Source organism: Carcharodon carcharias, chromosome 1, assembly GCF_017639515.1.
Source record: "Carcharodon carcharias isolate sCarCar2 chromosome 1, sCarCar2.pri, whole genome shotgun sequence".
Lineage (NCBI taxonomy): Eukaryota > Metazoa > Chordata > Chondrichthyes > Lamniformes > Lamnidae > Carcharodon > Carcharodon carcharias.
The window spans coordinates 150,136,968-150,161,803 of NC_054467.1; the positions used below are offsets into that span (position 1 = coordinate 150,136,968).

Below are 24,836 nucleotides of genomic sequence, written 5' to 3' on the forward strand. Positions count from 1 at the left end.
TACTTTCCTACATTAAACTCCATCTGCCAAGATTTTGCCCACTCACTCAACCTATCAATCCCCTTGCAGATTTCTTATGTCCTCATCATGACCTATTTTTGTGTCGTCATCAAATTTGGATACATTACACTCCGCCCCCTCCTCCAAGTCATTAATATAGATAGTAAATAATTGAGGCTGCAGCTGAGATGGAGGGGGCAAAGTCTTAAAGGAAGTGGCTGCAGAGATAGTGGAGGCATTGGTTGAAATATTCCAGAGGTCCCTGGATTCCAGGAGGGTCCCAGCAGATTGGAAAATTACTAATGCGACGCCCCTGTTCAAGAAGGGAGGGAGACAAAAAGCAATAAACTATAGGTTATTCAGCCTAACATTTGTCATTGGGAAAATGCTAGAGTCCATTATTAAAGAAGAAAAAGGACATTTAGAAAAGCTTAATGCAATCAAACAGAGTCAACATGGTGTTGTGAAAGGGAAATCACATTTGACAAATTTGCTAGAGTTCTTGGAGGATAATACAAGCAGAGTTGATAAAGGGGAACCAATAGATGTAGTGTATTTGGATTTCCAGAAGGCATTTGACAAGGTGCCACATAAAAAGTTATTGCACAAGATAGGAGCTCATGGTATTGGGGCTAATGTATTAGTAAGGATTGAGGATTGGTTAACACACAGAAGACAGTCTCGGGATTAATGGGTCTTTTTCAGGTTGGAAAGACGTAACTAGTGGAGTGCCACAAGGATCAGTCCTAGGGCCTCAATTATTTACTATCTATATTGAACACCATGTGCCAATTCTTATCCCATTCCCCTATCTTAATGATTTTTATATTTTATGCTTCATGATAAAAGCTAGAATTCCATTAGCCTTTTTGTTATGACCTTAACAAGCTGAGGTGCCTTTAATATTCTGTGAACCTGTACCTCAAATCTCTCTGCTCTTTTCGCTAATTCCATTCAGAATCACAATTTATTTTTATACCAAAACGCATCATCTCAGCTTTAATGACATTGGACACTATATGCCAATTCCTATTCCCTTCCCTTATCTTATTGATTTCTCTTTGCAGATGCTTATGGTCTTCTAAGGAATTAACTATACCTTTGATTTTGGTATCATTTGTAAATTTCTACCCAACTCCCTCTAGGTCTAGATCCTCTTCATTGAAATACGCAGTGAATTCCGGTAGCACCGGAACTGAATCTTGAGCGACATCATTACCAACTTCTAATCACTCTGCAAAACTGCTTTTAGCCTCTCCTCTATATTCTCCAGTTAATCCTCCCCTTAATTACATACCATAAGACGTAGGAGCAGAAGTAGGCCATTCAGCCCATTGAGTCTGCTCTGCCATTCAATGAGATCATGGTTAATCTGATAATCCTCAACTCCACTTTCCTGCCATATCCCCATAACCCTTGATTCTGAGGGTCTCCCTCCCGCCTAACCCCTCTGACGAAGGGTCATACGGACTTGAAACATTAACTCTGCTGAGTTTTTCCAGAGTTATCTGTTCTTGTTTCAGATTTCCAGCATCCGCAGTATTTTGTTTTAACTTGATTCCCTTACTGAATAAAAATTTGTTGATCTCAGCCTTGAATGTGCTTAATAACCCAGCCACTACAGCCCTCTGCGGTAAAGTAGTTCACAGATTGACTACCCTCAGAGAAGAAATTCCTCTTCATCTCTATTTTAAATGGGTGCTCCCTTACTCTGAGATTATGCCCTCTGGTCCTACACTCTCCCACAAGGGGAAGCAACCTCTCAGCATCTACACTGTCAAGCCCCCTAAAAATCTTATATGTTTCAATAAGGTTGCCTCTCATTCTTCTAAATTCCAATGAGTACAGGCCCAACCTACTCAACCTCTCCTCATAAGAAAATCCCTCTATGCCCAGGATCAACCTACTGAACTTTCTCTGGACTGCCTCCAATGCCAGTGTATCTTTCCTTAGATAAGAGGACCAAAATTGCTCACAGTATTCTAGATGTGGTCTAACTAGTGCCTTGTATAGTTTTAGCAAGACTTCCCTATTTTTATACTCCATTCCCTTTGAAATAAAGGCCAACATTCTGTTAAGCTTAAGGTCATATCCCTTAAACTTGTATAGTAATCTCCTAAAGCCTAAAGGGTTTCTCAAAGTCCATGTACAGTATAACGAATGCATTTCCACCATCTATGATGTATATTACCTCCTCAAAGAAATCTATGAGGTTCATCCAACACAATTATCTCTCTAGAAATACATGCTGGCTAATTCTACATATTTTCCTTTATCTAAATATTTAGTAATTTCAACCTTAAAGTTTCTAATGTAATTCCTACCACCAATTTTAAGATAACTGTCCTGTAGTTATCATTTCTCGTTTATCATTAGCTATTTCAATACCATTCTTGGAGTATGCATGTTGTCTTTTTTATCCACTGTGTACCATGCTATATTTCTCTGCATTAGATTTCACCTGCCCGACTTGGCCCCTGTCTCAGCTTATCTGCTGCTGACTCCCTTGTTCAAGCTTTTGTTACCTCTAGACTCAGCTATTTCAACACACTCCTGGCTGCTATCACACATTTTGCCCTCTGTAAACTTGAACTCATCCAAAACACCTCTACCATCTTAACTCACAGCAAGTCCCATTCATATATCACCCCTGTGTTAACCAACATCTTGACTTTAAAATTCTTATCTTTGTTTTCAAATCCCTCTGTGGCCTTTGCACCCTCCCCCTGTCTTTGTAATCTCCTCTGGCCCCACAACCTTCCAAGATATCTGCGCACCTCTAATTTATCCTCTTTTGCATGCCTCCTTTTAATCGCTCCATCATTGGTGGCTATGCCTTTAGTTGGCTAGACCCTGAGCTCTCTGCCTTCCTACCTTACTTTCCTTCTTTAAGACACTCCTTAAAACCTACCAATTTGACCAAAGTCACCTGACCTAATATCTCCTAATGTGACTCTGTGTCGTACTTTGTTTCATAATGTTCCTGTGAAGTGCCTTGGGATATTTAGCTTAGAGTGCTATATGAATATAAGTTATTATTGTGTCGATCACATAGCTTGTACAATTCATTTTATAGAGCAGCATTTTATACCTCACAGGCAGTCTCACGCCCAACCCAATTTGGCGTAAAATCACGTGAGATGAGGTCAGGTGAGCATCTCGACATCATCCAACACGCACGCAATCTTCAGTTGGTGGGTGTGCATGGGTGTTGGAGCCACGCCATCAACAATTAAAGGGCCACTTAAAAGGCCATTAAAAAGCTAATTGATCCCAATTTTACATTGTCCATGCGATTTCACGCTCGTTGCATGGGCAAAACGGGTAGGCAGGCTGCCCACTTTGTGCAAAACCTCATCCAAGGACGGGATAAAAAGGTCAGCAGCATTGCCATTGTGAATAGTGAGGAGCTTAGGAGATAGTTTGCTGCTGATTGCTTATTCGAACTTGATAGCTTCATGTTTGTTCTGAGCTTCATTCTTAGCATTTTCAGGCTTCATTTCAGGACTCATTGGTGTCTCTAAAGCCCCGGAGAATTTTGACCATGTGGATCCTTCCAGGTACCAGACAGCCTTCTGTAACTCTGGTAATAGGGATTGTGCTCTCCGCCAGAGGCACCTCCTCTGCAGAAGGGAGAGGAAGCCAGGTATCCCTCTGTACCATCCAGGGGAGCGACCTGTGGGAAGAGAGGCACAGGCACAAGAGGTGCAGGGCCAGAAGTAAGTCCAAGATGGAAGGGGCCACAGAAGATGCAACTATCCTGCTGCCAGGGTTTACAGGCAGCGATGCAGTGACCTCGATATGTCCGAGGTGCAATGCCGAAGGAGACAGTGACCTCCATCTGTCATATGATTGGGCCTGATATCAGCTCTGACTGTATGGGTGGCAACCCCATGCCAGTGGCTCTAAACATCACAGTGGCCCTCAACTTTTATGCCTCTGGCTCTTTCCAGGGGTCAGTGGGGGATCTGTATGGAGCGTCCTAACCAGCTGTCCACAGCTGTGTCAAGCTGGTGACAGAATCTCTGTTCAAGTGGGAAATGACATTTATTTATTTCCATATGAACAAGGCCAGCCAGGCTGAGCGAGCCGGGGGCTTTGTAGCAATTGCTGGGCTCCCCCGCATCCAAGGTGCAATCAGCTGCACACATGTAGCCATCAAGGTGCCAGTGGGTCAGCCGGGTATCTCTGTCAACAGGAAGGGATTCCACTCCATGAACATCCATATAATTTGTGACCACAAGATGCAAATTCCACAAGACTGTGCAAGGTACTCTGGCAGCTCCCATGATACTTATATCCTCAGACACTCCCAGGTGCCGAGGCTCTTCAGTGCTGCAGCCCAACTGGAGGATGGCTGCTGTGTGACAAGGGCTTTCTGTTGAAAAGGTGGCTTATGACACCTCTCCACCACCCAAGAGTTGAGGCAGAGCAGCATTATAATAGGACTCATGCCTCCACAAGGGAGGTGAAAGAGAAGACCATAGATCTTCTCAAGATGTGTTTCTGATGCCTGGACTGATCAGGGAGAGCACCACAACACCCCAGAGCAGGTGCTACTAATAGTGGTTGCATGCTGCACTCTCCACAATCTGGCACTGGTAAGGGGGGACCCACTGGAGCAAGAAGATCTTGAGGCAGCTCCACAGGCCACAGAGGATGAATCCAGTAGTGAGTCAGAAGAGCACGGTGAGGAGAATGCTGAGGGCATGGAGGCAGACCTCTGTATCCTTCGGGGGGGCAGGGACACATTGATCCAATGCTCCTTTAGCTGGGCTGCCAAAGATCTGCTTTCATCTCAAGCCAAGGCTGCCGCCTCCTTCCCGGATGTCTGAAATGACCCTTTCATTTAAACCCAAAGTCTACTCAGTGCCTGTGCAATAAGGTTTAGAGCTATTCATGTCCAGCAATAGATACTGGCATACCCTACACCAAAATAAAAGGTGAAGCATAGGCCATTACGACAAAAGCAAAATTTATATAATTTTCAAACTCAGAACAAATGAACATTACCATCTCTGGTGTTAATGCCCACACTAGTAAACATATAAACAAAACATTACAGAACAGAAGATCACTCGTGAACAGTCCCTCTTGTGCTCATGGTGCCTTAAACAAGTGCTACGTCTTGGTGGCCCCCTGACTTGCTGGCAACGGCATTGGAGGCACCCTGCTGATTCTGCTGTCTTATTGGCCTTGATGACCTTGGCAGTCGTCCTCTGGCCAGTGGAGCCTGTGCTGGCCCCGCCTGAGTGGGAGTAGCCAGTCCCTAGTCATCGCAGCCTCATCAGATGCCACGGTCACTGGCAGAGGTTTGTAGGAGCTGCTGCCGTCATCCAGGGCGCTCTGAATCTGAGAGGAGCTTGCAGAGATGACAAGCAGGTCGTGCACCAACGTGAGGTTGTTCTGGACCTCCCTGCTCACCATTGATGGATGGGCACCTAGCTGGGATACTGGGTGCATCATTCATCTCCCACCCTGGCACTGTCCACCTGAGGTCATTGCCTGTGTAGAGACGGTGGAACTGCAAGGGAGCAGCCTGGAATGGGAGAATATAAATCAGGACCAAGGCTTGAGGCCTACACTTACCTTGGGAGTCAGAGAGGCACACCAATTAGCTGCTCGGAACCGGCCCACGCTGAGTTCGAAAGGACAGTGAAAAAAACAAATAGTGACATCACAGGAAAACTGTAAGTTCATTGTTTGGTTAGAAACTGATGTTAGGGACTGTCTTTAAATTGCTGTAAATCAGAAAAGTGCATAATTTTTAAAGTAGTAGCTATACTTGGGTTTAATTGAGAAACATCTGCATGCGCCCACTCCTGAACATCCCCCCCGAACATCCCCCCTCGATCGGGGAGAAAATTCTGCCCAAGTGTCAGTGGGGGCACATTTAGGAGACAGTGATCATTGTATCATAAGGTCTAGGATGACGGTAGAAAAGGACAGTGGGCAATCCAGATTAAGAATAATTAACTGGGGGAGAGTCGACTTCAATGGGGGAAGAACAGAGCTGGGACAGATAGACTGGAACCAAGGCCTGGGTTTTTCCTATGGCTGGAGTGGACGCAGAGCCGGTCACTACCATTTTACACGGGCAGGCCAATTAAGATCCACCCAGCATAATGCGCGACACAGTAGCACTCAGCGCTACTTTGCGTGCTGGGAGAGGAGGGAGAGTCAGGGTCTGCGCACTATTGTGCATGCATGTGAAAGAACGCAGCAATCTCCCTGAGGCACGAAGCTGCCTCGGGGAGATTGAATAGATAATAAGAGTTTAGTAAATTATGTGAAAATTTAATTAAACATGTCCCCTCATGTGACAGTGTGACATGAGTTAGGACATGTTTGTAAAGATGGGAAAATTAATTTACTGATTTTATAAAAGCTTCAGGAAACCTCATCCTGCCTGTGGATAAGGTTTCCTGAAAAACGCGAAAGCTACTTGGGCTTTTCAGTTGCCTTAAGGTTGGACAGGCAGTATTCTTAATTAGTTTAATTACTTTCTTAATGGCCTTAATAGGCCATTGACATTTCAGTGCATGCCCGCCAAACGAAATATAGCAATGGTGTGCGATGATGTCAGGATGCACACCTGACATCATCGTGCATCATTTTATGCATCGGCGTGTTGGGCCCGCTCCCGCACACCAACTGGAAGATTCAGCCCCAAAGGTTGGTGAGAAAATCTATAACTGAACAATGGGCTATCTTCAAAGAGGTGGTGGTTCAGGCACAATCAAGGTAAATTCCCTCAAAAGGGAAGGTAGGGCAAACATCCCAGAGCTCCCTGGATGCAAAAGGAGGTAGAAATTAAGATAAAGAAGAAAAAGTGTATTTATGACAGGTGTCGGGTTGAAAATACAATGGAGAACCAAGCAGAATACAGAATGTCCGGAGGGGAGGTGAAATAGCCAATAAGAAAAGCATAGAAGGATTTTGAGAAAAGACTGGCAGCCAGCATAAAGGGGAATCCCAAAGTCTTCTATTGGCACCTAGATAGTAAAAGGATGCAAAAGGAGAAGTAGGGGGAGACAGGGGGCATGGCTGAGGTGTTAAGTGAATACTTTGCAACTGTCTTTACCAAGGAAGCAGATGCTTCCTAGGTCACGGTGACAGAGGAGGAAACTCTGTTACTAGAAGGGTTTGAAATTGATAAGGAGGAAGTGGCGGATAAACTGTTGGTACTTAAAGTTGACAAGGCACCGGGACCGGATGAGATGCATCCAAGGATGTTGAAGGAAGTGAGAGTGGAAATTGCATTGGCCGTAATCTTTTAGTCTTCCCTAGACTCAGTGGAGGTGCCAGAGGACTGGAGAATTGCAAACATTATGCGCTTGTGCAAAAAAAGTTGTAAGGATAAGCCCGGCAATTACAGACCAGTCAGTTTAACTTCAGCGGTGAGAAAGTTTCTCAAAACTAGTTTTCAGGATAGAATTCATAGTCACCTGGAACAATGTGTTGATTAGGCAGTGACGGCATGAATTTTTTAAGGGGAAATTGTGTTTAACTAACTTGCTGGAGTTTTTTGAAGAGGTGACAGAGAGGGTTGATGAGGGTAATACTGTTGATGTGGTGTACATGGACTTCCAAAAGTGCCACACAACAGATTTGTGAAAAAAGTTATAGCTCATGGAATAAAAGCGACAGTAGCAAAGTGGATACAAAATTGGTTGAGTAATAGGAAACAGCGAGTAATGGTCAATGGATATTTTTCAGACTGGAGGAAGTTTTATAGTGGAGTTCCCCAGGGGTTGGTATTGGGACCCTTGCTTTTCCTGATATATATTAATGATCTAGATCATGGTGTGCAGGGGACAATTTCCAAGTTTGGGGATGATACGAAACTTCAAATCATTGTAAACTGTGAGGAGGACAGCTTAGAACTTCAAAAGAACATAGACAAGCTGGTGGAGTGGGCAGATAGATGGCTGATAAAGTTCAATGTGGAGAAGTGTGAGGTGATGCACTTTGGTAGGAAGAAAGTGGAGAGACAATATAAAATAAGGGGTACAATTCTTAAAGGGGTGCAGGAGCAGTGGGACCTGGGTGTATATGTGCATAAGTCAATAAAGGTGGCAGAACAGTTGGAGAGAACAGTTAATAAAGCATACAGTAACCTGGGCTTTATTAATAGGAGCATGGAGTACAAGAGCAAGTAGGTTATGTTGAGTTTTTATAAAACACTAGTTAGACCTTGGCTGGAGTATTGTGTACAGCTCTGAGCACCACACTATAAGAAAGATGTGAACACGTTGGAGAAAGTACAGAAGAGGTTTACAAGAATTGTTCCAGGGATGAGAAACTTCAGTTATGAGGATAGATTGGAGAGGGTGGGACTGCTGTCCTTGGAGAGCAGAAGGCTAAGAGGAGATTTGATAGTGGTTGTCAGTAAGATATAATAAGTGTCATAATGTTATTGGAAATTATTATTAAATAGAGTAAAAGTGGGTTAAAAGCAAAATACTGCGGATGCTGGAAATCTGAAACAAAACAAAAATTACTGCAAAAACTCAGCAGGTCTGACAGCATCTTTGGAGAGAAAGCCAGAGTTAACATTTTGAGTCCGTACCACTATCATTCAGAGTAAAAGTGGGGTCTGTATCTGTGTGTCTATGTCTGTGTGTGTTTGCTTTAATTGAATTAACAGCAGCTGGTCTGAAGGCTTCGATGTATTAGAATATAAACTAAGTTTGAAATATTAAATAGGTAAACATAGGTGTCAGGGGAACATTCGCATTTTTAAATAAACCAGACTTGATTGTTTTCAAAAGAGGGGGTGAAAAGTGTCACCTAGCCAGGTGAAGTTCAGAAACAGTGTGTTTATTTTCCCAAAGATTACTGGTAAAATTAGTGCTATGAGAGATTATTATCAGACAGGTAAAGTCCAAAGACATAGGGCAGAATTTCACCCATGTTGGGCGAGCTAGGCGGGTGGGGGTGGTCAGGAAGCCAACCACCGCCCACGATTGGGGCTGGGAGGTGATTTCATGCTGGCGGGCTAATTGAGGCCCATCCAGTGTGAAACACGAGTAGCAGTGCGTAGCACTGCCTGTGGGGGTGGGGGGCTGGGAGTGCCAGCTTGGACGGGCAGCAAAAAATTTTTCATTAACTTTTTATTGGCCTTAATAGGCCTTTTAATTGTCGGCAGGTGTGCTGCCAACTCTAGCGTGTGCCCGCTGACCAAAATATCGCATGAGTGCACAATGATGTCAGGACATTTACACTTGGTTGGGTCAGGCGTGTGCCTGCCCACCGAGCTAAAAATTTTACCCATAATGAAATGATGGGAATTTGCATTCAGAGCGGAAAATATGTATAAAGGAGTGAAGGCTGTGTGCTAAGGGGGGCATTTTAAGATGTAACAAGTGTCAAAAGCCATCAGAATCTACGCCTCAAGCTGCTGTCTACAATGAACTAAAGATAAGAAAACTCACTTTGAATCGGATTGTTCAGGGTATCATGTTTCTTTGCCTGGGTCTTTTAAAATCTCTGGGCAGAATTTTCCCCGTACAGGCCCCGCACGCCTACGCGTAAAATGGTGTGTGATGACGTCGGGCATGCATCCCAAAGTCACCGCACACCATCGCGATGTTTGAGAAGGCGAGTGCACTATAAGTTTGGATGCGTGCCCGCCATCAATTAACGGGCCAGTTTTGAGGCAGCAATTGGATTCGATTTTTCACAGCCCATGCGATCTTCAGGACGTCGCATAGGCGCAACGGGCAGGTGGGTAGGAGACATTTGTACAAACCTCATCCATGAATGGGATAAGAAGGGTAAGTGGAGTTGCGAATGTGACCTTTCAGGGACTTAAGTGTGAAAGTTACTTATATTTGCCTGTGTGAGCAGGAATACTTCAAAACTCATACCAGCTGCTAGGACAGGAATAAAAGCCTTGGTCAGAACTCTGCAGTAAAGATCATTTTTGGGGCCTGCAGCTTTCAAGAAATGCCATCCCTTAGCCTGGGAGTGGGAGGCACCTCCTCTGAGGAGGAAGCGAGGGCCAGAAGGGGGAGGAGGCCAGATGTTCACATTCAGCCTCCAGGGGAGCCACCTTTGGGAGGAGAGATGCATGCACAAGGGGCGCAGGGCCAACAGGAAGTCCAAGACAGAAAGGGTCACAGAAGATGCCAATATCCTGCTGCCAGGGTATAAAGGTGGCGAAGCAGCTACCTTAATATGTCTGAGGTCCAGTGCTGAAGGGGGCTCTGTCTCTCAAAGGAGACAGTCACCTCCATCTCTCAGATGATAGGCCCTGAGATCTCCGCAAACTGTGTGGGTGGGCACCAGTGGCTCTAAAGGTCAAGGCTGCCCTCAACTTCTATGCCTCTGGCTCTTTCCAGGGGTCGATGGGTGATCTCTGTGGAGTCTCCCAATCAGCTGTCCACATTTGTGTCAAGTAGGTGACAGACGCTCTATTCGGGCATGCATTGACTTCCATCCACTACTGTTGGGACGATGCCAGTCAGACAGAGTGAGCCAGAGGCTTCGCGGCCATTGCTGGCTTCCCCTGTGTCCAGGGTGCAATAGACGCACACATGTGGCCATCAAGGCACCAGCAGGTGAACCCGGTGCCTTCATCAACAGGAAGGGCTTCCACTCCATGAACGTGCAGATAGTGTGTGATCACAGGATGCAGATTCTGCAAGTCTGAATAAGGTACCCAGGCAGCTCCCACGACGCTTACATACTCAGACGCTCCCAGGTGCCAAGGCTCTTCAGTGCTCCAGCCCGGCTGGATGGATGACTGCTGGGTGACAAGGACTATCCTCTCAGAAGGTGGCTCATGACGCCTCTCCGCCATCCAAGAACAGAAGCTGAGTAGTGGTACAATAGGAGCCACGCCTCCACAAGGGCTGTGGTGGAGAGAACCATCGGTCTTCTCAAGATGCAGTTCCAGTGCCTGGACTGTTTAGGGGGCGCACTCCAATACCCCCCAGATTGTGTGTCGCTGATAGTGGTTGCATGCTGCGCTCTCCACAATCTGGCACTGGAAAGGGGAGATGCAGTGGACGAGGAAGACGTGGACGCAGTTGCTCCGGATGCACACGATGAGTCCAGCAGTGAGTCCGAGGATGAGCACGCACAGGAGAACGCTGAGGGGATGGACGCTGACCCGGGCATACTCTAGGGAGGCAGGGACACCCGGGAGGCTTTAATCCAAAGAACCTTCAGCTAGCCCACCACAGATGGACCTTCAACATATGCCAGGGCTGCAGGCTCCACACTTGATACCTCAGTGCTAAATCAGCCTGGATACTAACCTTAGCTAAGGCCCTTGTCAATTAAGCTCAATGTCAAACAACTCACTCATAACATCATGGTTTCCTGTCCACATTGCAGAAGTAAGGAATCACCCTGAGGCATGGCAACATGTCAAAATATATTGAGCGAACAAATGTAACTTCATAAAGGAAACAAAAAACGCTGTTAGGCATCACACCAAGTCTTCCACAAAGTACTATGGGTCAACATAAAAGCTCTAGTGAGAAACCCTTGGCATGCCTAAAGTGCGTTAAAATTATGCTTACGGGTGCTATGTCTAGGTGCTGTCCTCTCGCTGGCACTGGCATCTGAGACAGCCTGCTCACTGTGCTGTCCTGTTGACCTTGATGACCTTGGCAGACGTCCTCTGGTCTGTGGGGCATTTGATGGCCCTGCCTGGGAAGGAGAGGCCAGTTCCACAGCTGGCTTCTCCCCAGTCGCCACAGCTTCATCGGATGTCATGGTCACTGGCAGAGGGGCGGAGGAGCTGCTGCACTCATCCAGATCACCCTGAGAGGAGCCCGCAGATCGACAGGCAGCTACTGCACCAACATGAGGTCACTTTGGAACTCCCTGCTCACCGCAGATGGATGGGCATCAAGCTGGGATCCTTGGTGCCCAAACCATCTCCCACACTGGCACTGACCAGCTGAGACCAATGCCGCTGTGAGGGCTTACAGGTCCAAGCGCAACCCCAGGAGTCCTGATTGGTCTCCTGGAGGAGCCTCTCACAAGAGTCGCCACCCTCTCCATGAAGGAAGCATGGCGCTCAGCCATGAGGCTCATTGCATCGGTGATGCTCTGCGTGGACTCCTCCAGCATGGGCACCATGCCACGCATAGCCTCATGTTTCTCTGCCAGATTGTCCCGCATACCCTGCTGCACTTCCAGCATACGATGCCTCATGGATGACTCCAGAGGCGCATCATCAGCCACCGACTGAGCATGAACCTGGTCCCCGGCAGTCTTCCGGCTGGTGGCGCCCTGGGCATTCTCTGTCTCTGCCCGCACCTCAAGCGTGTGTGAAGTGCCCTCACCACCCTGCCCCAGGACACTAGCTGAATATCTAATTTCCACCGAGGTGCAAGTATCTGCGCTGGTGCCTGCCTGGCTGAGATGGTGTGATGCTGGTGAGTGGATTTGCTCAGGGGCTTCAGGGGTGAGGTGTGGATCCTCTGATTCCTCCTCCCAGCCCTGCTCTGGTGATGCTGAAAGGAAGAAAAAGGACACTTGATTAGTTTCAGTGCAGACAATGTCAACTTGCATGCCGCTCCCCCGGATCTTTATGTGCTCATCCTTCCATAATCAATGGTAAACCCACGTTGCTAACTTTAATCACTGAGCATTCAGCAGTGCCATGGCTTCATGGTGACACACATGGTGACCTTAGTGCTCGCCAAACATACCTCCCCATGGCACCCCAGCCTCACTGCCACCGGTGGACCTGGGGGCATGGCCACCTCCCCAGATCCATGGCCTGCTGCTCATAAGCCAACTAGGATGGCCAACTGAACCTGCCCTCTGCCAGTCTGTATTCGTTCAGAGGCATTGTGCGCAGTCTTCTCCTGAAAAGGAGAGATGAGAATTGATGAATTCCCCTCGCATCCCTGCCAACCCAACCGAAGTGGGACATTGCAAAACTCCAGCTTTTTGTCACCCCGCAGTTGCTGCACACTCACCCAAACAAGCCAGGGCTGATCGCACCCCCTCCCCCCCATTGCCCAAATGCTGCCTCCTTCACATGAGGGACCACAAGGTGTCACTTTGCTAAGCAAGGAGGCACAAGCACGTGGAGCGCAAAGACCAGTAGATGGATTGGTGCCCCGCCACCTGGAAGCTCCCCTCCCAGAGTGTTAGCACCCTGACTTTGACATGCTTCATAGTTCCGGCACTCTGCCTCGGTGCAGACCCTTGACTTTCAACCCCATCCTATACTCTGGGTGTCAGTGTCACACATGCTGCAGATGCAGAACACATCCTAGCTCAACCCTCTCAGGGTGAACTGGACATGGGCAATATCTGCCAGCACACCCAGTGAGGGATACATGCCGTGAGGGATTCAATGCCATTACTGTACTCAGAGTTGCTAGGAGTGGGGGGGAAGAGTGATTGGCTGCATTAAGTGACTTGAGGCAACATGATACTCACCCTTCCCAAGTGCAGGACATTTCTGAATCTTTTGTGACACTGGAGCCATGTGCGCCGCACCACATCATGGGAGCTAACACTCTCGGCTACCTCCTCCCGTGCATGCCTGATCAGGTGAGGAGGCCTCTGCCTCCCATCCCTCGGAAGAAGGACCTCCTGCTGTGCTGCCGCCTCCTCCAGGAGGACAACTAGGCATTCATCAGAAAAACGAGGGGCATACTGCCCTACTGGCCGGCCCTCCGGCCTGGCCTGATGGCCTAACCTCCGGACTTGCGTCAGGCACATTGCCCCTCTGATGTGCTTTCTCCCAGCCATTGTGGGCAGCCTTGCAAAGGCTGCCAGGCTTTCATTTAAACAGGCTGCCAGGTCGCCATTGGACTCGGCGGTCTGAGCACGCTTGCCGCCGCCCACCCATTCCTACTATCCTCAGGAGTCTAGAAATATGCTGGGCAAGCCTTAATTGGCCCACCCACGTGAAAAGGCAGCATGGACCTGAACACGGGCAGCAAACGGGTCCACACCCGCTCCCGCATGACCCACCTGACATGGGGAATATTCTCCCCATGTGTCTTACTGTTGCCATAACAAAAGTGTAACTGGGGATTTAGAAGTTAACATAGTAATAATTTGTAGATCTATGCATGTATTTAAAATAATTTATTCTATTAATAAAGGTTTAATTTAGTTTTGTAAGAAACCTATATGACTTGGTGGTCTTATTACTACTGAATTCAAGACATGCATCTCAAAATTTATACAAATTACAAATCAGTTGTGGCAATTATTTTAAGTTTCCCTTTGGGTTTTGAACAGCTCAGCATTTACCATTGGCTGTGCTATAACAGAGGTGTTCAAAATCATGATGTGGTTAGATAGAGTAGATAGGGAGAAACTGTTCCAGCTTGTAAAAGGATCGAGAACGAGAGGGCACAGATTTGAAGTGATTTGCAAAATAAGTAAATGTGATGTGAGAAAAAGGTTTTTCACACCGTGAGTGGTTCAAGTCTGGAATGCACTGCCTGGAAGTGTGGTGGAGGCAGGTTCAATCGAGGCATTCAAGAGGGCATGAGATGATTATTGGATTAGAAACAATGTGCAAGGGTACAGAGAAAAGACAGGAGAATGGCACTAAGTCATAATGCTCATTTAGAGAGCCAGTGCAGACATGATGGGCTGAATGGCCTCCTTCAGTACCGCAAAAATTCTGTGATTCTTCCACAACATAAAATCCATCACATTTCTACCTCTCTTCTGCTCTGAAGAAGAGTCATACGCACTTGAAACACTTAAGATCCTGATGGATGTGGAGAGGATGTTCCCTCTTGTGGGAGAATCTAGAACTAGGGGTCACTGTTTAAAGATAAGGGGTCATTTAAAACAGAGATGAGGTGAAATTTTTTCACTCAGAGGGCTGAGAGTCTTTGGAACTCTCTTCCTGAAAAGGTGTTGGAAGCAGAGCCTTTGAATATTTTTAAGGCAGAGGGAGATATATTCTTGGTAAGCAAAGGGGGTGATAGGTTATCGAGGTTGGGAAGATGCAGATTTGATCAGCCATGATTTTGTTAAATGGTGGAGCAGGCTTGAGGGGCTGAATGGCCGACTGTTGCTCCTTGTTCGTATGTAACTCTGTTTCTCTCTCCACAGATGCTGCCAAACCTGCTGAGTATTTCCAGAATTTTCTGTTTTTATTTCAGATTTCCAGCATCGGCAGTGTTTTGCTTTTATTATAGTTGCCCGTGCCTGTTTTGTCATTGTTTTTGAACAATCTTTTAGTACCTCCCAGTGAACTATGTTTCCCTCAAAATAATTGTCAGTGATTTACAGATCTTTTCTTTATTCTCTTCCAACACTCTGGGATAAATACCATCTATCCCTGGATAACGTTGGAAAATTGATGCATCATAAAATTATATAATTTTGCTGTGTTTCCAGAAATCCGTTATATAACAGTATTTTGCTTTATGTTAATAATTGTTCAAATGAAAACTTGCATTTTTAATCTGAAACTTTTTTTCTTTCAAATTGTACACTATTCTTCTTTAGTGCTTTGGCTATTTGTCGGATTGGGCCTGTTAGGATTAGGACATCGATTTATGTTGTATCAGAAGAAGTTACTTAACCTGGTGAGTATCCTAGTCTGTTTATTCCTCCTAAAGTTTAAAAATGTTCCAAATATCACTTCAGAACTTTTACAAGAACAGGCAAGTGATATGGAGGAACAAAACTGCTTATAGAAATTACCTCATTTATGTTATAGACTTGATCGAATTACATAAGTTTTACAGCACAGAAACAGGCCATTCAGCCCAGCCAGTCTATGCTGGCATTTGTGCTCCGCTAACACCTCCTACCATTCTTCTTCATCTAACTTTATCAGCATGACCTTCAATTCCCTCCTCCCTCATAAACTTTCCTCTCTCTGATAGTCCCTGAAAGCGAAGAGGACGCTTGCCATGGAATATACCCATGGCAAGAACCTGTGTGTGGAGCCTTTTAATGTGGGGAGGCTGTTACGCTGCAGCCACCCCACAGTTCAGGCTGACCAGGAGATTTCCTCACTCTTATATCAAGGATTTGCAGGTTGATAATCAACCTTGTAAGACTCCAGTAATCTATTTCCCACGTCGCTGTATCCTACTTTCTTTGAGAAACCCCTGTCAGGAGGAAAAGGCAAAAAATCACCAATAGAGACATTAAAAGCAAGGGGTACAGTTTAAGTTATAGAGTTAAAAGTTAGCAGTTCATATTTCTTTATTTTGCCACTGGTTACAGACAATTTGTTTAATAAACAGTTATTTATTTGTTAAGTTTACAAACATGGTGCTCATATTCTTTTAACGTAAATTAAACAATTAGGTAGAAATGGGGCAATCTGGTGGTCTAATCAAACTTCTCACATTTGTCAAAGCTCAGGGAGCAGTGGGGTTTGATACTACAGTGCACTATCCCCATTGAGTCGTGACAACCTGTTTGACCACATTATGAACGCAGCTTTTGTGGCCATCATGTCCTAGAGTGGGACTCGAACTCAGACCTTCTGGCTGAGGTAGGGATGCTACCACTATGCCACAAGACCTCATATAAACTTATCAAACCTTCCCATAAATGCATCAGTACTATTTGCCTTAGCCAATCCATGTAAGAAAAAATTCCATTGTTGTTTGGTAGTACAGAACTTGAGTATTATTGAAAATAAGAGACATGCTGTCAAAGCTTTTCGTCTTGCACTCATCAGGACAATTTGTAAGAATACCAATAGTAAAAGGAACAACAATGTTGCATGAGAAAGAGCTGTTGGCAAGTGGGCTTTGATTGGTAGAGGGGTTGCCATGCATCAGGGAACAGTTAACTGCGAAGCTTTTGTTCAAATTCAAACCAGGCAGGTCAAGGCATTGCCATGGGGAATGAACCAGGGAATGGCTATCTCCCAAGCTTTTGTTTAGCTGAAAAAGTTGCAATGTGTGGACATCTGTCTGTAAAGGACAGGGCCCTGTTTGTGAATATATGTAGCTTCTAGCATGCCTAAGTGAGCCGCACTGCAAACACAACTGATAATCTTAAATTGGTTTTCAATGTATTGTAATTAGAACAATCAGGATTGTTTAGCAAATGTTGTCCAATCACAGAATCAAATTTAATGTTGGACAGTTTTGAGTTTTGCAAGCACGGGCTGGTTGAGTATGGTATGTACTTTGCCATTTGCAAACAGCCAAAGGGATGTGCTGTTTGATACAATCCGCCAGTTGTTGGGACATACGACCTACATACCTAGCACCACACTGGCATTGAAATTCATATACCACATTACTCATGTGTGAGATGGGCAGAACATATTTTTGGCTTGTTCATGAAGAATACCACTTCTGTTGCCACTGCTAGCTTCACTTATTGCTCAAACAGGTATATGAATTGAATGGGGGGGAGGGGAACCTGGGCAGGGTTACAACGTGGGTGGGGGCCTCCAATGGGTCCAGGGGGCCAGTTAAGGAGGGTCTTCTCCCACTGCCCTGAAAACTGCGCATGGCGACTGCCGAACAAAAATGGGTGCTTGTGCAAAAAGAATGAAGAACAAAGCTGGTTTCAAGCTAAAAGTCGTAACATTTGCTAACTTGTCAAAAAACTGTGTTGCAGCAAGGGAATTTGATGTTAGTGAAAAACTGGTGCAAGACGGGAATAAGAAAAAAAATTGCTCTGAAGAAGATGCCCAAGACCAAATGTGCCACGAGAACAGGGACCAGTCACTGGCCTGATCTTGAGAAGCATGTATGTCTTCGAGAATTGTCAGAATGGCTAGATTGTCACTAGCAATGTAATGCGTATATGCGTACTTAAGTCAGACAAATCAAACCCTATGTCCTGCAAATATTTCAGAGCAACAGATAGTTAGTGTAGTTTAGCCTCTCTATGGAACAAAAAGGTCTGGTATTGTGGCAGAAGACCAAGATAGCTCAGAGACTACCAAAAGAGTTTGATGTCAAAATTACCAGTTTCCAGCAATTCATCATCAGACAGCAGCAAAAACACAAGTATTCATCATGTCACACTGGCAGCATGGATGAAACATCCATGAATTTCAATGAACGTCTAGCAACCAAACATTTAGATCTTTCAAAAAATGCGGAATATCCAATCCAATGGATGGAGATGAAGATGATTTATGAGGGATAATTATGAAACCAGAAGTGCCACATCTGACCCAGAGTAGGACTGTTATGGTGATGCCATAGTCAAAGTAATTTAGGATGCATTCAATGAACTGAAGACAAGAATTTGATGGTTTTTAAAACGTTATAGTTGTGGTTCAAACTACCCTTGTAGAATTATTTCATTAAATAAAATGTAATACATTGATTTACATTTCAAAATGGGGACCACCTACACCAACACCAGAGGTTCACGTTTTTGACTCGGCGTATGAGTCGACCTCTATTTTTGGAAGAATATCTTGAAATGTTGACTTAAATGCTGTGATCTATGGTATTTCCATGTATTTTATTAATTTTCTTCCCCGTTGCTTCTACCTTGTTTAACCAGTCTGCAAAGAAAGACATTTCCGCTATGATATGGTCGTACAGATTCGGATATGACAATCAAGGTTGGCCAAGTTTAGAAGGATCTGCTGAGCTTATTGAACAGACGGGTATGTGTTTTGTTTCAGATGCAAATCACACAAACATAGATACATCAGGGGGAACCTTACCATCTCTGAAGATTTTTTGAGGTTGGGACCAAAGTGGACCGGAAGGCTGCCTCCATGGGCCTTCCAGGCTTTGCCTGCTGCAGATAAGATCCCGACAGCGTCCCCAGTCTGATGCCAAGTGGCCAGTTAATTGCCACTAATTTGTCCCCCCCACCCCAACCCCCGAGTGCTGGGCAGATAGCTGGTTCCATTGCTCACTTGCTTCCGGCAAGATTACTCAGAGGCAGGAACGTGTTGGCTCAACTACCCAACTTTTGGAATTCCCTCCCAGCCCAACCTCCACCGGTTTCATTGGATCCTGACATCCCTTTCCTAGCCAGGAGCACTAAGACCAATTTATATTAACAATTTATACTTCTAAATCATAAAAACACTTTCTAAATTTACAGATGACACCAAACTGGTGGCTGGGCTCAATACTGAGAAGGACTGCAACAAACTACAAAAATAAATTACTAAACTTGCAGACTGTGCATATAATTGATAAATGATTTTCAACACAGATAAGTATGAAATATATTTTTGTAAGAAAAATTAGGAATTTACATATTACTTGGAAAATAAGAATGCAAAAGAGATGGAGGAACCAAGGGATCTGGGAGTCCAGATACACAAATCATTAAAAGTAGTAACAAGACCATAAAAAAATAAACCAAGCACTAGGGTTTATTTCTAGAGGGACTGACTAAAACTAGATAAGTTATGCTAAACTTAAGACTGGAAACCTGATAATCTTTTGATCTCTCAGGGAATTAAAGGATTTGGGAGTGGGCAAGAAAATTGAGTGGAGGTAAAAGATCAGCCATGATCTGACTGAATGGTCTACTCTTCATATTTCTTATGTTCTTGTATTGAATCTTAGTTAGACCACACTTGGAATACTGTGTACAGTTCTGGTCACCATATTATAAAATGGATGTAGAGGCACTTGAGAGGGTGCAGAAAAGATGTATAAAGATAATACACCAGAAATATGAGGTTATAACAACCAGAAAAGAATGAACAGACTAGGTCTCTTTACTCTTGGAAAAAGAAGGTTGTGAAATGACCTAATAGAAGTCTTTAAAGTTATGACAGGTTTTGATAGAGGCATCACAAGTGCTTCCATTTGTAGGAAAGAGCAAAATGGAACTCATCAATATAAAATAGTCACCAAAAAAATCAAACAGGGAATTCAGAAGAAACTTCTTTACTCCGAGACTGGTGAGAATGTGGAACTCACTACCAAAGGGAGTAGTTGAATTGAATTGTATAGAAGCATTTAAGAGGAACCAAGATAAGGATATGAGGAAGAAGGGAATGAAGGATTAAACTGATAGAATTAGTTGGGAAAGATGGGAGGCAGCTTGAGTGGTGCATAAACGCTACATAGACTTATTTGGTTGAGCAGCTTGTTTCTATGCAATTTCATGCTTCGTCCTTATTGCCACTCGACTTGAGATCAACTAAATCAGGTTAGGCTATGTATCAAACCTTTATAGGGGTAACCCAATAGACTTCACTCCAGCCTTTCCAGATGTCGTATTCCTAATTTTCCCCCATCCATGGTGTCCATAATTTGTTCCTCCAGTGGGGGCAGCACATACATGAACTGCGTCCCTCCTCCTGCAGGCTTCTGTTCCGTTATTGTTATCCTGCAGAAAAGCAGTCAATGTGTCACTGTTAGAGTAGTCAGATGTTTTAGGATGTGCATCAGGATAGAATAGTGTGCTGGTATGTGAAAGATGATAGAAATATGAGGAGAGTCAATACAGTAGTAGCACCAGAGTGCTGTAATAGAAGGATATGGTGTGGTGTGGTGCAGGAATTGGAGGAGAGTGATGGGAATGGAAGAGGAAAGGGTTTTGATTACTGGAATACAGGCAGTGCAGAGCTCAGCAGAGAGTGATGAGGGATAATGGGCTGAATTTAACGGCTGCAGCAGTGGCACTGTCCACCAACCAAAGAGCCAGTGGCAACCCCACCTCGGCCATTTCTGAAAGCCCCGGTGGGAACAAAGTTTAATCAGGCACTTATCTGCCTGGCATCAGGATTCCTGGGGCCTTCAAGATGAGGATCCCACCTCAAAGAGTTGTCAGCCAATCAGATGCTGGCAGCTCTTCAAATGCAGCAGCACCATCAGGAGCAGTGGCCGCTGCTAGCACTGCAGGAGGCCCGGTGGTGGGGGGGGGCGGGGTGATCTTCCAACAGGAGCAGCCCTTGCCATAGGGCACAGAGTGCCTGAACAGGCCTCTTTCCCCCTGCCTGAGCTGGTAGAATTCCAGTCATGGCAGGATAAGGCCTTTCTGGCCATTAATTGTACGATTTAGGGTCTTACTTGGCCTAAAGTAGGGAAGGCCGACCTTGACCTTCCCTGCCCTGGACTTAATTGGGGTGATTCGAGAAGGCTACACGCTCTCGATGGTGCACCTTCCTACCAAGCTGGGGGAAGGGCGCTGTTTGGGGCCGGGTGGGTAGGGGGCATGGAGTGCAGCAGCATTAAATTCCATCCAATGAGTTAGGAGGCTTGACTTGTGAGATCATTGAATGCTGTCTGTCACTATCAGTCATAATCAGCAACAGCTGGCTGCAGTGTTTTAAGAGGTTACCTTTAAATGGTGTTAACATGTGATATTGACACGAGTTACATAAGGCGGAATCGTCCCAGGTTTGCACTAAGTGCAGTAGTGGGTGGGAAAAGGACGTTTTACTTGGTGACCGCAATGGTAGATTTTTGCACTGTATTGTCCCATTCCCGCCTCATTAATAACGCAACCACAGGAAACATGCCTTCTCATTGGCGGGCGGCCTTGATTTGCCTGCCACGCCGTTACCTCATCACTTCCTCATTCAGGGTGCCATATTTAAACGCAGCTGCACGCACATTTCTCAATGCTTGCACACTCCGGTGAAGACATGGCTCCAAAAGCCAAGAAGAATGCAGCCCCCCCGATTCAGTGATGCATCCCTGGGATGCCTTCTGGATACCTTGGAGGCCATCACGATGTCCATTACCCCCGCCCTGGCCGCAGGAGGCCCATCAGTCTCACTGCTCCGCTTGGGAGGCGATGGCAGAGGTGGTCAGCGCCAGTGCTGCACAGCGTTCAGCCATCCAGTGCAGAAAACAGATGAATGATCTCATCTGTGCTGCCAGGGTAAGGCAAACATCTTATCACTCTAAACTCACACTCACAAGGCCATTACACATTCACTGGCATCTCACTCACTGCCAGCTCAAGGGACATTTCCACTCACTCTCTCATACACCTTCACATCTCCATGTGAACTCATCTCCTCTGGAGACTAGCTTCTTAGCCCTCATCATCCTGAGGCCACTTTCACAAATCAACATGTGCCCTCACACACACACTGGGATACCACCCTTCCTCAGCACAGCCCTTGCCCTGCAGTCTCTTCCCTTGCCTAAGGCCACTTTCCCCCCTTTCTCCAAGCAAGCCCCTGCCCCTGCAGCCATTGAAAAGCCACCCCTGCCTTATGGCTGGTCTGGTAGGTGGAAAGACCTGTCTGTGAGCCCCCCTAAAAGTGATTTGGTGCTGCCTGTGAAGCCTGGTGCTGATGACTGCGAGTGTTGCCCGAAGCAAGGTAGGCAAACAAACTTCAAGGTACTGAGCGAAATGCAGGTCACCAGGTGCACGTCGCTTTTGTGCAGTTGTGAAACAGTGGATGATCCAGCATGGGGGGGAGGGGGGGGGAATGATTCCGGTGAGCAGGACATATTATGAGATGCTAAAGTATTGAAATTAGGTTCCTGATGTGCAGCGGTGGGAAACATGGCCTGCCATTGACAGGTGGAGCAGACAATCACAAACTGGTTTCACGACGGTATGAAACTGATTTTTGGCCTTCTTGCCATTTTGTCCCCTCGCTTGTCATGATGCACGACACCAATGGGGTTGGAAAATTCTGGCTATAGGCTAGGCATATGGGCTTTTAATAAAACCAAATTTGGTTGCCTTAAAGTCAATTAAGGAAGATTTTAGTAGCTTAGTACCTAAAAGGTTATGCCATTTTTCATTTGTGAACAGTAGAGCCCCTGACTTTACTGATTGCATTCTGCTATTGATAGGTGCTGATTTAATTACCATTTTGGAAAGTGATGCCTCCAAGCCATTTCTGGGAAATAACGATCTCACCATGTGGCTGGGAGAGAAACTGGGTTTTTACATGGATTTTGGACCAAGCACGAAAGATCACACCTGGGGGTAAGTCTTTGATGACAGCTCTATACAAAATTTGATAGTTAGCATCTCAATTTAAAATCTCTTGCTTAAATTAAATGATTGAGTCATCCCAAGCTTCAGTTACAATGGATAGACTTTCTTCTAGTATTACCAGTTGTGGTATTTTAGTTATTACTTCTTTTTCAGGTTTTGATTTGTTAACAGTTTCAATTACTTTTGAATTTCCCTTTACTTTTATTATCACCAATGACCATTACCATCAGATTTAAACAGTGCTTATTTTGGTAGGCAAAAGGTGCATTTCTGTTAAATTTAGTAGATGATGCAATATTTTCACTTTAGCTGTGAACAGTCATATTGGGTGGCTGGTGAGGTGTGCCCTCATCTGCTGTAAGTGTTGCTTCAACTCTAAACTGAGTGGAATAGTGTTGACCACTTGCTCTGTGACGATTAAAGGCAATTACACTCACTGGCCCAGTATTTGCTGGGAAAATAATGGTGAGTTAAATCCGCTTGCAATTAGCAGTGTAAAAAAAGACCTAGCAATTTGTGATGAAGGAGGCACACCATGAATTGCATGTCAGCACAAATTGCTGGACAGTTAGAGCCTTGCAAAAATGGGATCTTGCCGTCAACATCAACAAGAGTTTCAAGAATTGCTACATTTGCACTCTTAAACCAAATTAAACTTAACACAGAATGTTAAGGCTGGTATTTAATGATGTATGAACCCTTTAAAGACAAGATTTATGTTCCTGTTATTCTCAACCTCTGAGGTCCAGAAAGAGTACAATAATTGAAACTTTGGAATCTTATTCCAGCAGGTAGTAAATTGTTTCCCAAGGTTTTTAAAATACAACATTTAAAAAATACAACATGTTAATTATTTTCTTTTCCTTTTTGTCCCTTGTTATAAGGCCATAAAATGTAGGAGCAGAAGTAGGCCATTTGGCCCATTGAGTCTGCTCCGCCATTCAGTGAAATCATGGCTGACCTGATAACCCTCAACTCCACTTTCCTGCCTTTTCCACTTAACCCTTGATTTCCTAACTGATTAAAAATCCGTCTATCTCAGCCCTGAATATACTTAACGACCCAGCCTCTTCTTCCTCTTTCTCTTAAACCAATATTTTTCCTTTTCTTTATTTCTCATTTTATATTTAATTTAACTCAACTCCACCCTATTTCCATCTATTTTATTTTTGTTATTTTCTCTAGCCTTAGATTTAATTGATTAAGGAAATAGATTGTTGACTCCACCATTCATCAATATCCTAAAATTCCTCAGTGCCCTAACTTCCAGCAATGTGCAGTGCAAACATTTTTGAGCTGAAGGGTGAAGAATAAAAATCTAACAAACAGGACAAATTCTAGGTCATTTTTTTCTCCCAGCTACAATTGTATCCAGCAAACTATACTGCATAATACAAACAGGATTCACAATAATCCCCAGCAAAAATAGGGAACATTTTTAACTTATATTACGTTTTGAATGAATTTGGGTGCTACATCAGTGAATACAATGTTCTGTTACAGTATGTACATATCTGTGTCCACGTCATGCCTGCTTATCCATTCCTAAAATTTACTCCATAAACCTCAGGATTATAAAAAAAACCTGCTGCTTGGTCAGCTCCAAATTTAATTCCCCCAGCCAAGCCATTGCTCATTAGACCAGCATTTCTCAAACTATTTTCCAATAGTGAAAATTAACCAAATGCCATAAAAACAATAGCGATAAAGCAAGATAGTCACAATCAGTATATAATTATTAAAGTTTGCGTATTATAGATCAATATAAAAAATATGGACCTGAGTTTTTCACGATCAGCTCCTGACCGTGATTTCACGCTGGCTGGCCAACTAACGGCCAGCCAGTGTGAAATGTGCGCTGAGAAAGGCTCAGCAACTGCCGGTGGGGATGGGAAGAGGGCAGGCGTCAACGTCACCGTGGGTGCTGGTGAGCGCTTCCACTGAGCTCTCTGAAGGCAAACAGCTGCCTCAGGGGGCTGCATAAATGAAGCAACAAAAGTGCTGCA

At 45.0% G+C, this 24,836-nt stretch overlaps 1 protein-coding gene across 2 annotated transcripts in view; it reads left to right on the top strand.

The window, feature by feature from the left end:
- LOC121276168 (PGAP2-interacting protein-like) overlaps nucleotides 1-24,836 on the top strand; it is a 135,274-nt gene that overhangs the window by 85,095 nt on the left and 25,343 nt on the right. For both annotated transcript variants that reach the window (XM_041184247.1, XM_041184256.1), the window contains exons 9-11: nucleotides 15,460-15,539; nucleotides 18,451-18,556; nucleotides 22,683-22,818. In XM_041184247.1, the coding sequence (XP_041040181.1) occupies nucleotides 15,460-15,539; nucleotides 18,451-18,556; nucleotides 22,683-22,818 (322 nt within the window). The remainder of the gene's footprint in view (nucleotides 1-15,459; nucleotides 15,540-18,450; nucleotides 18,557-22,682; nucleotides 22,819-24,836) is intronic.